This window comes from Oncorhynchus nerka, linkage group LG9a, assembly GCF_034236695.1.
Source record: "Oncorhynchus nerka isolate Pitt River linkage group LG9a, Oner_Uvic_2.0, whole genome shotgun sequence".
Lineage (NCBI taxonomy): Eukaryota > Metazoa > Chordata > Actinopteri > Salmoniformes > Salmonidae > Oncorhynchus > Oncorhynchus nerka.
The window spans coordinates 610022-626686 of record NC_088404.1 but is presented as its reverse complement, the minus strand read 5'-3'; the positions used below and the strand labels follow the sequence as shown (position 1 = coordinate 626686).

Sequence of the window (16665 nt, the reverse complement as noted above, 5' to 3'; positions counted from 1 at the left end):
ACTAGTTCAGTGTATATTGGTGAAATAACTAGTTCAGTGTATATTGGTGAAATAACTAGTTCAGTGTATATTGGTGAAATAACTAGTTCAGTGTATATTGGTGAAATAACTAGTTCAGTGTATATTGGTGAAATAACTAGTTCAGTGTATATTGGTGAAATAACTAGTTCAGTGTATATTGGTGAAATAACTAGTTCAGTGTATATTGGTGAAATAACTAGTTCAGTGTATATTGGTGAAATAACTAGTTCAGTGTATATTGGTGAAATAACTAGTTCAGTGTATATTGGTGAAATAACTAGTTCAGTGTATATTGGTGAAATAACTAGTTCAGTGTATATTGGTGAAATAACTAGTTCAGTGTATATTGGTGAAATAACTAGTTCAGTGTATATTGGTGAAATAACTAGTTCAGTGTATATTGGTGAAATAACTAGTTCAGTGTATATTGGTGAAATAACTAGTTCAGTGTATATTGGTGAAATAACTAGTTCAGTGTATATTGGTGAAATAACTAGTTCAGTGTATATTGGTGAAATAACTAGTTCAGTGTATATTGGTGAAATAACTAGTTCAGTGTATATTGGTGAAATAACTAGTTCAGTGTATATTGGTGAAATAACTAGTTCAGTGTATATTGGTGAAATAACTAGTTCAGTGTATATTGTTGGAACAACTAGTTTAGTCTGTATGGCTAGAATAACTAGTTCTGTAGCTATAGTTGGAATAACTACTTCAGTCTTTATGATTGGATGAACTAGTTCAGTATATATTTGCCATAACTATTTAATTCTCTATTGTTAGAATAACTTGTTCAGTCTCAATACTTGTCTGTATATAGCTGGAATAACTAGCTCAGTCTATGTCTCTGGAATAATTAGTTCAGTCTCTGTTATTTGAGGAACTAGTTCATTGTCTTTTGTTGGAATAACTAGTTTGGTCTCTGTGGTTGGAATAACTAGTTCAGTCTATGGCTGGAATAACTAGTTACATCTCTATTGTTGGAATAACTGGTTCAGCCTCAATGTTTGAAACAACTATTTCAGTCTGTATAGCTGGAATAACCTGCTGAGTCTCTATGTCTGGAATAATTACTTCAGTCTCTGTGGTTGGAATAACTTGTTCAGTGTATGTTATTTGAGGAACTAGTTCAGTGTCTATTGTTAGAATAACTAGTTCAGTCCCTGTGGTTGGAATAACTATTGCAGTCTGTATGGTTGGAATAACTAGTTCAGTTTGTTTATTTGGAATAACTAGTTCAGTCTATGGTTAGAATAACCAATTCAGTTTCTGTAGCTGGAATAACTACTTCAATCTCTATAGCTGGAATAGCTAGTTTAATCTTTATGGTTGTAATATCTAGTTAATTCTCTGTGGTTTGAATACTTAGTTCAGTCTCGATAGCTGGGATACCTTGTTCAGTGTTTATGGTTGGAATTACTAGTTGAGTCTCTATGGTTGGAGGAATAAGTTTAGTTTATGGTTAGAATAAGTAGTTCAGTCTCTACAGCTGGAATAACTATTTTAGTCTCTGGTTGAAATAATAAGTTCAGTCTCTTTGTTTGGAATTTTAAGTTCAGTCTCTATGATTGGAATTTGTAGTTCAGTCTCTATAGATGGAATAAGTAGTTCACTCTCTATAGATGGAATAAGTAGCTCACTCTCTATGGTTGGAATAAGTAGCTCACTCTCTATGGTTGGAATAAGTAGCTCACTCTCTATGGTTGGAATAATGAATCCAGTGTATGTGGTTGGACCATCTTGTTCAGTCTCTGTAGCTGGAATAACTAGTGCAGTATCTATAGCTGGAACAACTAGTTCAGTCTCTATAGCTGGAATAACTAGTTCCCTCTCTATGGTTTGCGGTACCAGGTGTGTTTTTATGGTTGGAAGATCCAGATATGTTGCTATAGTTGGAGGACCCAGTGGAAGAACTCGTGGAACCAACTCAGTCTCTGGAGGATCCAGCTCAGTCGGAGGAGGAGGTGACAACTTAATGTCTGGAGGAACCAGCAAAGCCTCTGGTGGAACCAGCAAAGCATCTTGTTGAACCATGTCAGAATGCTGTTTAAGTAGTTCAGTCTCTACAGCTGGTGGAATCAGAGGAACCATGTTAGACTCTAGTTTTTCAGGCTCAGGTTCAGAGAATCCCTGTGTGTCAGGTAGCTGGCCATGAGGCCTGACCACAGAGACTTTGGGCTGTTGTCCGATGTGGATGTGGTGGACCTTGTACTCCCAACAGGCTGGCAACTGGCCTGGAGCATTGGATACCTGGTCTATCACAGATCTGTAGTCTGCAGCCCAGAGGGCCTCACTCTCATCCCTTGCTGTGGTTGGGGAGATGTTGCTTTTAGCCCTGGTCCTAGTGGATCGAGGGGTAAATGGAGGTGTCGTGTGGTAGTATGGGATAGGATGGATAAACTTTGCCAATGGGGAGGACATGGTTGCCACCAGCTTGGACATCGCCCTTGGCAGACCTTCTTTAGCTAATGCACTATCCAGAGGATCTCTACTGTCTGGGGATTCCTGTTTAGGATTGTAGTCTGCAACCCAGAGGGCCTCGCAATTGGCAGCAGTTTGGTCATAGAGGATAGTGCTCTTAGCCCTGCTTCTAGAGGTAATGCAGTGATCCACAGGGTTGCTGGGATAGCATTTAACAGATCTAGACTTCTCCAGCTTGGTCTTCTCTCTTGGTAGACCTGCTTTAGTTAATGCAGCATCCAGTGGATCTGTGGGATCTGGTACTTTGTCTTTAGGTATGTCAGACTTGGTTTCTCCTCCATCTGTCTCCCCTTCAGCCCTTTGTTCACATGGGGAGATCAGGATGTCCACATAGGAGCTGGGCCGTGTCCTGTCTGCTCTGTCCATGTCTAACGGCTGGCCGTAGTCCTTGGAAACTCTGGTTTGTAGGCTGCCATGTCGCTCCCGGCCTACAGTCAGGGTAGATGCGCTAGACAATTTCTGTAGACTGCCCTGTCTCTCCGGACCTACAGACAGGTTGGATGTTCTGCTGACACTGCCCTGTCTTTCAGACCCTAGACGAGACAGTACGCTGCCCTGTCTTTCAGACCCTAGACGAGACAGCACGCTGCCCTGCCTCTCAGACCCTAGGCGAGACCGTACACTGCCCTGCCTCTCAGTGCCAAGCTGGGCTTTCCTCTCAGCCTCCTCCACGTCCATCTGGAAGCGGTACATGCTGTAGCCGTCAGCGCTGTTGATGGAGCTGGCTCGGAGCAGGGAGGACGGGTCGCAGTAGGAGGAGTGTGTGGAGTGGGAGCGTTTAAGCTCTGAATGGTCGACCCCAGCCAGCTTCTCTAGGGCGTTCATCATGCGGCTGTGGATGTCTTCCAGCTGAGCCAGACGAAGGTCCACTGTCTGCAGGGACGCCTTCATGGTGTTCTCCCGCTCATTCACCTCCTCCAGACGCATGGACATGTTCTCCACCCTGGGGAGAGGAAGGAGAGACAAGACTTTAATATTAGACAAGCTCCTAGAACAACATATTTCTATTCACCCTGAAGGAACAACAGGAGCTTCAGGAACAGACTTACTAATACTTCACACTTATAAAATATCAGATTCAAAAACCCTTTTGGACATGGTCATTTTAATTTAATGAAGCTTCTGTCCCATCTTCAGCAGATGTTTTAATTGGGCGGGAGTGTTTTGCAGTGAGCAATGGGATTGTGTGGGATTGTCTTACCGTTCTGATGTGACCTTGATCCTCTGGTCACTGGATGAATGGTGCTCGTCTTCCTTCTCTCTGAAGTATTCCTCCACACACTGCTCCTCAAACTCAAATAGAGCCTTCAGCTCCTCAGGGTTTAGCCGTAGCTCTGGAGGGAGAAGGCACGATATCAATATTAGGTACATTTCTGAAAACTAACATGGAGACAGGATATCTATGCTCTAGTCAGTGGAAGTGGAGTGCTTGTACAGACCCGTGAATGAATGACTGTTAATAACACTCTAGAGTCTAAGCCCTGTCTAAGCCGGAGGAGGGAGTGGGTGGGGTTCTAAGCTAACACATGGAATTGTTTTAGGATGGTCATACTGAGGATTAATTAGTTATTTGATTTTGAATTTTAAGACCCCTTAAGACATCAAAAATACATGAAAAAAATAATTGGATGAAACACTGAATTTGACATTACTGCTATTAGCCAAAAGAAACACATTCAATAACAGATTCACTAGATGGAAGAACAGATAGTCTCCCAAAAAAATCAAAAGGAGGTTTGTTCTGAAGTGTCTGTCCTATATCTGAGAGATATAAGAAAGATCAGGAAACTATTAGAATTTATTTAACATGTATTTTTACCCTTATTTTAGGCACTAAACTACTGTATACATAAGTATGTGGACACCCCTTCAAATGAATGGATTCGGCTATTTCAGCCACACCCGTTGCTGACAGGTGTATAAACTTCAGCAGAACAGCCAGATCAGTGACTTTCAATATGGCACTGTCATAGAGCTGCCCGGTCAAATGTAAGTACTGTTATTGTGAAGAGGAAACGTCTAGGAGCAACAACGGCTCAGCCGCAAAGTGGTAGACCACACAAGCACACAGAACGGGACAGCCGGTACTGAAGCACGTAACGCGTAAAAGTTGTCTGTCCTCGGTTGCAACACTCACTACCAAGTTCAAAACTGCCTCTGGAACCAACATCAGCACTGTTCGCCGGGAGCGTCATGAAATGGGTTTCCATGTCCGAACAGCCGCACACAAGACTAAGATCACGAATCTGGTTTTGGTTTTGTATAACCAGTCAGTGGTATAATCAGTCAGCCTTAGCCCAGAAGTAGAATCAGTCAGCCTTAGCCCAGAAGTAGAATCAGTCAGCCTTAGCCCAGAAGTAGAATCAGTCAGCCTTAGCCCAGAAGTAGAATCAGTCAGCCTTAGCCCAGATGTAGAATCAGTCAGCCTTAGCCCAGATGTAGAATCAGTCAGCCTTAGCCCAGATGTAGAATCAGTCAGCCTTAGCCCAAGCTAAATTTCTCTCCGGAAGTTTCTCTGATAGTTCATGCACTACGGATTATCTCTATGTTTTAGCTTCTTGAACGGTGCATGCTTATCAGTAATAGAGTTGAGCAAAGAAGTAAATAATGTTGGGCCATATGCCAACCGTATTATCTCTCAAGAGAATTATTGTCGGTTATTGTCACAGCCGTGTATATCCTTCTCAAGCCGATACCACGACGGCCCTCAAGGAACATCACTGGACATTATGCAAACTGGAAACCATATATCCTGAGGCTGCATTTATTGTAGCTGGGAATTTTAACAAAGCAAATTTGAGAACAAGGCTAAATTCTATCAGCGTATTGACTGTAGTACTCGCGCTGGCAAAACATTGGATCACAGCTACTCTAACTTCCGCGATGCATACAAGGCCCTCCCCCACACTCCTTTTGGCCCTTGCACCTCCCTTCCTATAAGCAGAAACTGAAACAGGATGTACCTGAGATTTTTTTATATTTTTATTTTACCTTTATTTAACTAGGCAAGTCAGTTAAAGAACAAATTCTTATTTTCAATGATGACCTAGGAACAGTGGGTTAACTGCCTATTCAGGGGCAGAACAACAGATTTGTACCTTGTCAGCTCGGTGGTTTGAACTTGCAACCTTCCGGTTACTAGTCAAACGCACTAACCACTAGGCTACCCTGCCGGAGTATTCAACCCTGGTCTGACCAATCGGAATCCACGCAAGAATAGGTGGGTAGGTAAGAATAGGTAGGTAGTGGGTAGGTAGGAATAGGTAGGTAGTGGGTAGGTAAGAATAGGTGGGTAGGTAAGAATAGGTGGGTAGGTAAGAATAGGTGGGTAGGTAAGAATAGGTGGGTTGGTAGGAATAGGTGGGTAGGTAAGAATAGGTGGGTAGGTAAGAATAGGTAGGTAGGTAAGAATAGGTAGGTAGTGGGTAGGTAGGAGAGGGGGCTCTCTAACTTTAACTTTCTTTGCTTTGGTTCCATCCAGCCCCTTTTCCCCAAATTAACCTGCAAAGGAAATAAATTCCCTGTAAATGGTAGAATTCTGTCTTTGTCATCCTTACCAGCACCTGCAATCCCATACCTCTTTCACTCCACGGGGAGTTGAGTGTATCAGGGTGTTGCGTTGCCCCCTCCAAGAGGCATGCGTAACAATGGATCACTAGCCACTTTAATAATGTCTACATATCTTCCATTACTCATCTCATATGTATATACTGTATTTTACACTATCTATTGCATCTTGCCTATGCTGCTCTGTCATTACTCATCTAATATGTATATATTCTAATTATATTCCTTTACTTTGTGTGTATTAGGTAGTTGTTATGGAATTGTTAGATTACTTGTTAGATTTTGCAGCCCTGTCAGAACTAGAAGCACTAGAAGCACATGCATATCGCTACACTTGCAATAACATCTGCTAACCATGTGTAACATCTGCTAACCAAAATTTGATTTGGTCACTGAACTCATTAGCAAACATTTCATTGGCTGTATACTGATGAGGGGAGTTGCTCAAAATAATATCTGAAAGTGTAAGATTTTCAGGGTGTTTGAAGTTTGGGCAGGTTGGTTCAGTTGCGCTAGATTTAGCTCAATGCAGATATATTTTGGAAGCTGGCATCAACCAATTATAATTAAGATTGCCCAAAATGTATAATTCAGGTGTAATATAGTTAGCAAGTCAGACAATCAGCTACGAGCACATATTGAGGGAAGGAGGGAGGGTGATACATTCCTACTAGAGTAAGTTGGGCATTATTACCAAGGCCCAAATTCATGACAAGACATTCAAATTGCTTAGGGACAGTGAGAGATACAGTAGTGAGAGATACAGAAACATTTAAGTTGTACTTTGTAAATATGGCAACTCCTCCACCTCTGACAACTCTGTCAGATCAAAAAACATTATAACCAGTCAAAGACCATATCCGGCACTGTCACTGGTGTAGAGAGGACTAGGCAGGAGGCAGTCACACGTTTAGATTTACTGAGTTTAAGTACCATAGATCAAAGCGCTGCCACCGGCCTGAGGAGAGATGCATGAAATGAGGGTGAGATACAGTAATTGATGGGGAGATGTAATCTGTACGTCACCTCATTGACTTTCCTCAGGACTTTGAATGGCCCCACAAACTGTGGGCACAGCTTCCGGTAGGGCAGGCGGAGGGGCAGGTCCTTCGTAGAAAGCCAGACCCTGTCACTGGGGTGAAAGACCGGGGCCACACTGCGGTGACGATTGGCCTGACATCGCCCACCGCAGGAGCATCGATCTGACTCCGGTTCCAGGGATGGCTGATAGCCAAGAACACACTGAAAGGGTGTGAGGTTAGTGGAGGAGTGACGGAGGGAGTTTTGTGCGTATTCTGCCTAAGGCAGAAATGCAACTCACTCCCCCAGTCGGTCCTGACAGTAACTACGAAGGTACCTACCCAGTTCCTGATTTACCCTTTCCACCTGCCCATTTGATTGGGGACGGTACTCGGAGGTGAGACTGACGGTGACAACCAGTTGTTCCAGACACGGGAGGTGAACTGAGGACCATGGTCAGACTAGATGTGGTCTGGGATCCTGTAGTGAAGAGAGACTCTGTAGTCTACAGGGCTGTAGGGACAGCAGGTAGAGGAATCAAATGACAGGCTTTGGAAAACCGGTCCACAACAACCAGGATGGTGGTGTGCCCCTCGGAGGGGGAACGTCTGTGACATAGTCCATGGAGAGATGGGACCAGGGTCATTGTGGAACCTGAAGCGGGTGGAGTTTGCCATAGAGGAGGTGTCTAGGTGCTGTGTGTGCCCAGGTGAGTCAGAGGGCACTTAGATACGCCCCTCAGGATGGTGTGCAGTTGAGGGCTCAGTGTCGCAGGGCTCGATGGATGTCCTGGAAGGAGTATCAGACCACTGAAAATCTACCAAGACCTGGCCGTCCCTCTAAACTTTCAGCTCATACAAGGAGAAGACTGATCAGAGATGCAGCCAAGAGGCCCATGATCACTCTGGATGAACTGCAGAGATCTACAGCTGAGGTGGGAGACTCTGTCCATAGGACAACAATCAGTCGTATATTGCACAAATCTGGCCTTTATGGAAGAGTGGCAAGAAGAAAGCCATTTCTTAAAGATATCCATAAAAAGTGTTGTTTAAAGTTTGCCACAAGCCACCTGGGAGACACACCAAACATGTGGGAAGAAGGTGCTCTGGTGAGATGAAACCAAAATTGAACTTTTTGGCTACAATGCAAAACGTTATGTTTGGCGTAAAAGCAACACAGCTCATCACCCTGAACACAACATCCCCACTGTCAAACATGGTGGTGGCAGCATCATGGTTTGGGCCTGCTTTTCTTCAGCAGGGACAGGGAAGATGGTTCAAATTGATGGGAAGATGGATGGAGCCAAATACAGGACCATTCTGGAAGAAAACCTGATGGAGTCTGCAAAAGACCTGAGACTGGGACGGAGATTTGTCTTCCAACAAGACAATGATCCAAAACATAAAGCAAAATCTACAATGGAATGGTTCAAAAATAAACATATCCAGGTGTTAGAATGGCCAAGTCAAAGTCCAGACCTGAATCCAATCGAGAATCTGTGGAAAGAACTGAAAACTGCTGTTCACAAATGCTCTCCATCCAACCTCACTGAGCTCGAGCTGTTTTGCAAGGAGGAATGGGAAAAAATGTCAGTCTCTCGATGTGCAAAACTGATAGAGACATACCCCAAGCGACTTACAGCTGTAATCGCAGCAAAAGGTGGCGCTACAAAGTATTAACTTAAGGGGGCTGAATCATTTTGCATGCCCAATTTTTCCGTTTTTGATTTGTTAAAAACGTTTGAAATATCCAATAAATGTGGTTCCACTTCATGATTGTGTCCCACTTGTTGTTGATTCTTCACAAAAAAAATACAGTTTTATATCTTTATGTTTGAAGCCTGAAATGTGGCAAAAGGTCGCAAAGTTCAAGGGGGCCGAATAATATCGCAAGGCACTGTATATTTGTAAACAACAGCTGGTGCATGAAATCTAATATTAAGGAAGTCTCAAGTTTTTGCTCACCTGAGGTAGAGTATCTCATGATAAACCACGTTAGCAATTTTAGCAAGAGTTTTCATCTATATTTTTCGTAGCTGTCTGTTTACCACCACAAACTGATGCTGACACTAAAAGTGCCCTCAATGAGCTGTGTAAGGACATAAGCAAACAGGAAATGCTCATACTTAGGCGGCGCTCCTAGTGGCCGGGGACATTAAGGTAGGGAAACTTTAATACATGTGACCTTTTACGTAACTTCTACCAACATGTTAAATGTGCAACCAGAATCTAATGCAGGAAGCACCAATGAAGAAGTCGTCAGATGACGCAGATGCTAAGCTACAGGACTGTATTGCTAGCACAGACTCGAATATGTTCCAGGATTCTGCCGATGGCATTGAGTACACATCTGTCACTGGCTTCATCAATGCATCAATGACATCGTCCCCACAGTGACTGTACGTACCTACCCCAAGCCATGGTTAACAGGCAATACTCTCACTGAGCTTAAGGGCAGAGCTGCCGCTTTCAAGGAGCGGAATTCTAACCCAGATGCTTATAAGAAATCCCGCTATGCACTCTGAGAATGAATCGCTAAGAATGAATCGTAGTACACCGGCTCTGACGCTTGTCAAATGTGGCAGGGTTTGCAAACTATTAGACTACAAAGGGAAGCACAGTCGCACGCTGCCCAGTGACACGAGCCTACCAGACAAGCTAAATAACTTCTATGCTTGCTTCGAGGCAAGCAAAACTGACGCATGCATGAGAGTATCAGATGTTCAGGACAACTGTGTGATCATGCTCTCCATAGCCGATGTGAGTAAGACCTTTCAACAGGTCAACATTCACAAGGCCGCAGGGCCAGACGGATTACCAGGACGTGTACTCTGAGCATGCGTTGACCAACTGCTGTTAGAGATTTTCCAGTCATCTGGTAATTTTTCAGTACATATACTGTTCTCTTTGAAGTAAAAAGAGGAATCGATATAAGTTTAAATATTAGACATGTTTAAGCATAATTAAGGCTGAGGCCATGTGAGTGTACAAAGCTAGATCAACATCGCATTAACCATTAGACATGTAAGAAACAGAACGTAAGCTAAATCTCTATGGATGAGGCAAGGTAGACCAACAAGGTGTGACTGGTCTGAGCCATATCTGATGTTGGACATGCACATGGGTTAATCATACATAGATAACATCGGCCTGAACTTGTGAAGACTTTTGGACAGGAACTTTAGCTAATCAGTTATATGCACCAGTAGGAGTATGCATGTTACGCCACCAATATAATCTATACCCCAATGTCTGAGGCAATAAGAGAATGGAAACTAAGCAAGACAGATTAATAAAGTGGAGTGACGATGTTAAAGGGATATCAACAAGATTCCTTTTTCTGTGGCTTCCCTAAGGTGTCAGTCTTTAGATATAGTTTCAGGCTTTTATTTTGAAAAATGAGCGTGAAGGATCACATTGCGTAAGTGGAGAGGTGGGGGCTCTCAAAGTGAGTTGGTGCGCAACTGAGTAAACCGGCCATTGTTCCTCCCACTGTTATTGAAAAAGCTACACACTCGGTTGATATATTATCGAATATATATTTTAAAAACTACCTGAGGATTGATTATAAAAAACGTTTGACATGTTTCTGTGGACGTTACAGATATTATTTGAAATTTCCGTCTGCGTTGTCGTGACCGCTCTTTCCTGTGGATTTCTGAACATAACGCGACAAACAAACGTCGGTATTTTGGGTATAAAAATAATCTTTATGGAACAAAAGGAACATTTGCTGTGTAACTGGGAGTCTCGTGAGTGAAAACCGAAGATCATCAAAGATCATCAAAGGTAAACGGTTAATTAGATTGCTTTTCTGATTTTCGTGACCAAGCTTCCTGATGCTAAGTATACATAATGCTATGCTAGGCTATCGATAAACTTACACAAACGCTTGGATTGCTTTCGCTGTAAAGCATAATTTCAAAATCTGAGACGACAGGGTGATTAACAAAAGGCTAAGCTGTGTTTCAAAATTTTGCACTTGTGATTTCATGAATATGAATATTTCCTAGTAATATTATTTGACTGTTGCGCGTTTCAGATGGAAAGTATCCCGCTACAGGTTTTGGTAGCGTCAAGAAAATAAGTAAAAAATAGATAAGTAGAAAAATAGAAAATAAAAGTAACAAATAATTCAACAGCAGCAGTAAAATAACAATAGTGAGGTTATATACAGGGGCTACCAGTACAGAGTCAATGTGGAGGCTATATACAGGGGAGGCTATATACAGAGTCAATGTGGAGGCTATATACAGGGGAGGCTATATACAGAGTCAATGTGGAGGCTATATACAGGGTATTACGGTACAGAGTCAATGTGGAGGCTATATACAGGGTGTTACGGTACAGAGTCAATGTGGAGGCTATATACAGGGTATTACGGTACAGAGTCAATGTGGAGGCTATATACAGGGTATTACGGTACAGAGTCAATGTGGAGGCTATATACAGGGGGTACCAGTACAGAGTCAATGTGGAGGCTATATACAGGGTGTTACGGTACAGAGTCAATGTGGAGGCTATATACAGGGTATTACGGTACAGAGTCAATGTGGAGGCTATATACAGGGTATTACGGTACAGAGTCAATGTGGAGGCTATATACAGGGTATTACGGTACAGAGTCAATGTGGAGGCTATATACAGGGTGTTACGGTACAGAGTCAATGTGGAGGCTATATACAGGGTATTACGGTACAGAGTCAATGTGGAGGCTATATACAGGGTATTACGGTACAGAGTCAATGTGGAGGCTATATACAGGGGTACCAGTACAGAGTCAATGTGGAGGATATATACAGGGTGTTACAGTACAGAGTCAATGTGGAGGCTATATACAGGGTATTACGGTACAGAGTCAATGTGGAGGCTATATACAGGGTATTACGGTACAGAGTCAATGTGGAGGCTATATACAGGGTATTACGGTACAGAGTCAATGTGGAGGCTATATATAGGTATTACGGTACAGAGTCAATGTGGAGGCTATATACAGGGTATTACGGTACAGAGTCAATGTGGAGGCTATATACAGGGTGTTACGGTACAGAGTCAATGTGGAGGCTATATACAGAAGGTACCGGTACAGAGTCAATGTGGAGGCTATATACAGGGTATTACGGTACAGAGTCAATGTGGAGGCTATATACAGGGGCTACCAGTACAGAGTCAATGTGGAGGCTATATACAGGGTGTTACGGTACAGAGTCAATGTGGAGGCTATATACAGGGTGTTACGGTACAGAGTCAATGTGGAGGCTATATACAGGGTGTTACGGTACAGAGTCAATGTGGAGGCTATATACAGGGTGTTACGGTACAGAGTCAATGTGGAGGCTATATACAGGGTATACGGTACAGAGTCAGTGTGGAGGCTATATACAGGGTATTACGGTACAGAGTCAATGTGGAGGCTATATACAGGGGGTACCGGTACAGAGTCAGTGTGGAGGCTATATACAGGGTATTACGGTACAGAGTCAATGTGGAGGCTATATACAGGGTATTACGGTACAGAGTCAATGTGGAGGCTATATACAGGGTGTTACGGTACAGAGTCAGTGTGGAGGCTATATACAGGGTATTACGGTACAGAGTCAATGTGGAGGCTATATACAGGGTGTTACGGTACAGAGTCAATGTGGAGGCTATATACAGGGGGTACCAGTACAGAGTCAATGTGGAGGCTATATACAGGGTGTTACGGTACAGAGTCAATGTGGAGGCTATATACAGGGGTACCAGTACAGAGTCAATGTGGAGGTTATATACAGGGGGTACCAGTACAGAGTCAATGTGGAGGCTATATACAGGGGTACCAGTACAGAGTCAATGTGGAGGCTATATACAGGGGTACCAGTACAGAGTCGATGTGGAGGCTATATACAGGGGTACCAGTACAGAGTCAATGTGGAGGTTATATACAGGGGTACCAGTACAGAGTCAATGTGGAGGCTATATACAGGGTGTTACGGTACAGAGTCAATGTGGAGGCTATATACAGGGGGTACCGGTACAGAGTCGATGTGGAGGCTATATACAGGGGGTACCAGTACAGAGTCAATGTGGAGGCTATATACATGGTATTACGGTACAGAGTCGATGTGGAGGCTATATACAGGGGGTACCAGTACAGAGTCAATGTGGAGGCTATATACAGGGGGTACCGGTACAGAGTCGATGTGGAGGCTATATACAGGGGGTACCGGTACAGAGTCGATGTGGAGGCTATATACAGAGGGTACCAGTACAGAGTCAATGTGGAGGCTATATACAGGGGCTACCAGTACAGAGTCAATGTGGAGGCTATATACAGGGGGTACCAGTACAGAGTCAATGTGGAGGCTATATACAGGGGGTACTGGTACAGAGTCAATGTGGAGGCTATATACAGGGGGTACCGGTACAGAGTCAATGTGGAGGCTATATACAGGGTATTACGGTACAGAGTCAATGTGGAGGCTATATACAGGGTATTACGGTACAGAGTCAATGTGGAGGCTATATACAGGGTATTACGGTACAGAGTCAATGTGGAGGCTATATACAGGGTATTACGGTACAGAGTCAATGTGGAGGCTATATACAGGGGGTACCAGTACAGAGTCAATGTGGAGGCTATATACAGGGGGTACCGGTACAGAGTCAATGTGGAGGCTATATACAGGGGGTACCAGTACAGAGTCAATGTGGAGGCTATATACAGGGGTACTGGTACAGAGTCAATGTGGAGGCTATATACAGGGCTACCAGTACAGAGTCAATGTGGAGGCTATATACAGGGGGTACCAGTACAGAGTCAATGTGGAGGCTATATACAGGGGTACCAGTACAGAGTCAATGTGGAGGTTATATACAGGGGTACCGGTACAGAGTCAATGTGGAGGTTATATACAGGGGTACCAGTACAGAGTCAATGTGGAGGCTATATACAGGGGCTACCAGTACAGAGTCAATGTGGAGGCTATATACAGGGGCTACCAGTACAGAGTCAATGTGGAGGCTATATACAGGGGCTACCAGTACAGAGTCAATGTGGAGGCTATATACAGGGGTACCAGTACAGAGTCAATGTGGAGGCTATATACAGGGGTACTGGTACAGAGTCAATGTGGAGGCTATATACAGGGGTACCAGTACAGAGTCAATGTGGAGGCTATATACAGGGGCTACCAGTACAGAGTCAATGTGGAGGCTATATACAGGGGCTACCAGTACAGAGTCAATGTGGAGGCTATATACAGGGGTACCAGTACAGAGTCAATGTGGAGGCTATATACAGGGGTACTGGTACAGAGTCAATGTGGAGGCTATATACAGGGGTACCAGTACAGAGTCAATGTGGAGGCTATATACAGGGGGTACCGGTACAGAGTCAATGTGGAGGCTATATACAGGGGGTACCGGTACAGAGTCAATGTGGAGGCTATATACAGGGGTACCAGTACAGAGTCAATGTGGAGGCTATATACAGGGGTACCGGTACAGAGTCAATGTGGAGGCTATATACAGGGGTACCAGTACAGAGTCAATGTGGAGGCTATATACAGGGGTACCGGTACAGAGTCAATGTGGAGGCTATATACAGGGGGTACCGGTACAGAGTCAATGTGGAGGCTATATACAGGGGTACCGGTACAGAGTCAATGTGGAGGCTATATACAGGGGTACCGGTACAGAGTCAATGTGGAGACTATATACAGGGGTACCGGTACAGAGTCAATGTGGAGGCTATATACAGGGGTACTGGTACAGAGTCAATGTGGAGGCTATATACAGGGTGTTACGGTACAGAGTCAATGTGGAGGCTATATACAGGGGTACCAGTACAGAGTCAATGTGGAGACTATATACAGGGGTACCAGTACAGAGTCAATGTGGAGGCTATATACAGGGGTACCGGTACAGAGTCAATGTGGAGGCTATATACAGGGTATTACGGTACAGAGTCAATGTGGAGGCTATATACAGGGTGTTACGGTACAGAGTCAATGTGGAGGCTATATACAGGGGTACCAGTACAGAGTCAATGTGGAGGCTATATACAGGGTATTACGGTACAGAGTCAATGTGGAGGCTATATACAGGGTATTACGGTACAGAGTCAATGTGGAGGCTATATACAGGGTATTACGGTACAGAGTCAATGTGGAGGCTATATACAGGGGTACCAGTACAGAGTCAATGTGGAGGCTATATACAGGGGCTACCAGTACAGAGTCAATGTGGAGGCTATATACAGGGGCTACCAGTACAGAGTCAATGTGGAGGCTATATACAGGGGCTACCAGTACAGAGTCAATGTGGAGGCTATATACAGGGGTACCAGTACAGAGTCAATGTGGAGGCTATATACAGGGGTACCAGTACAGAGTCAATGTGGAGGCTATATACAGGGGTACCAGTACAGAGTCAATGTGGAGGCTATATACAGGGGCTACCAGTACAGAGTCAATGTGGAGGCTATATACAGGGGCTACCAGTACAGAGTCAATGTGGAGGCTATATACAGGGGCTACCAGTACAGAGTCAATGTGGAGGCTATATACAGGGGTACCAGTACAGAGTCAATGTGGAGGCTATATACAGGGGTACTGGTACAGAGTCAATGTGGAGGCTATATACAGGGGGTACCAGTACAGAGTCAATGTGGAGGCTATATACAGGGGCTACCAGTACAGAGTCAATGTGGAGGCTATATACAGGGGCTACCAGTACAGAGTCAATGTGGAGGCTATATACAGGGGTACCAGTACAGAGTCAATGTGGAGGCTATATACAGGGGGTACTGGTACAGAGTCAATGTGGAGGCTATATACAGGGGTACCAGTACAGAGTCAATGTGGAGGCTATATACAGGGGGTACCAGTACAGAGTCAATGTGGAGGCTATATACAGGGGTACCGGTACAGAGTCAATGTGGAGGCTATATACAGGGGTACCAGTACAGAGTCAATGTGGAGGCTATATACAGGGGGTACCGGTACAGAGTCAATGTGGAGGCTATATACAGGGGGTACCAGTACAGAGTCAATGTGGAGGCTATATACAGGGGGTACCGGTACAGAGTCAATGTGGAGGCTATATACAGGGTGTTACGGTACAGAGTCAATGTGGAGGCTATATACAGGGGTACCAGTACAGAGTCAATGTGGAGGCTATATACAGGGTATTACGGTACAGAGTCAATGTGGAGGCTATATACAGGGTATTACGGTACAGAGTCAATGTGGAGGCTATATACAGGGTATTACGGTACAGAGTCAATGTGGAGGCTATATACAGGGGTACCAGTACAGAGTCAATGTGGAGGCTATATACAGGGGCTACCAGTACAGAGTCAATGTGGAGGCTATATACAGGGGCTACCAGTACAGAGTCAATGTGGAGGCTATATACAGGGGCTACCAGTACAGAGTCAATGTGGAGGCTATATACAGGGTACCAGTACAGAGTCAATGTGGAGGCTATATACAGGGGTACCAGTACAGAGTCAATGTGGAGGCTATATACAGGGGTACCAGTACAGAGTCAATGTGGAGGCTATATACAGGGGCTACCAGTACAGAGTCAATGT

General features: G+C 44.2%; 1 protein-coding gene across 1 annotated transcript in view; it reads right to left on the bottom strand.

Moving 5' to 3' along the window:
• Positions 1-671: 671 nt before the first annotated feature.
• LOC115122664 (transient receptor potential cation channel subfamily M member 1-like) overlaps positions 672-16665 on the bottom strand; it is a 115059-nt gene continuing 99065 nt past the window's right edge. Inside the window, exons 24-25 of the mRNA XM_065022172.1 lie at positions 3704-3836; positions 672-3445 (exon numbers count right to left, since the gene is read on the bottom strand). Of these exons, the coding sequence (XP_064878244.1) occupies positions 1525-3445; positions 3704-3836 (2054 nt within the window). The 3' untranslated portion in view covers positions 672-1524. The remainder of the gene's footprint in view (positions 3446-3703; positions 3837-16665) is intronic.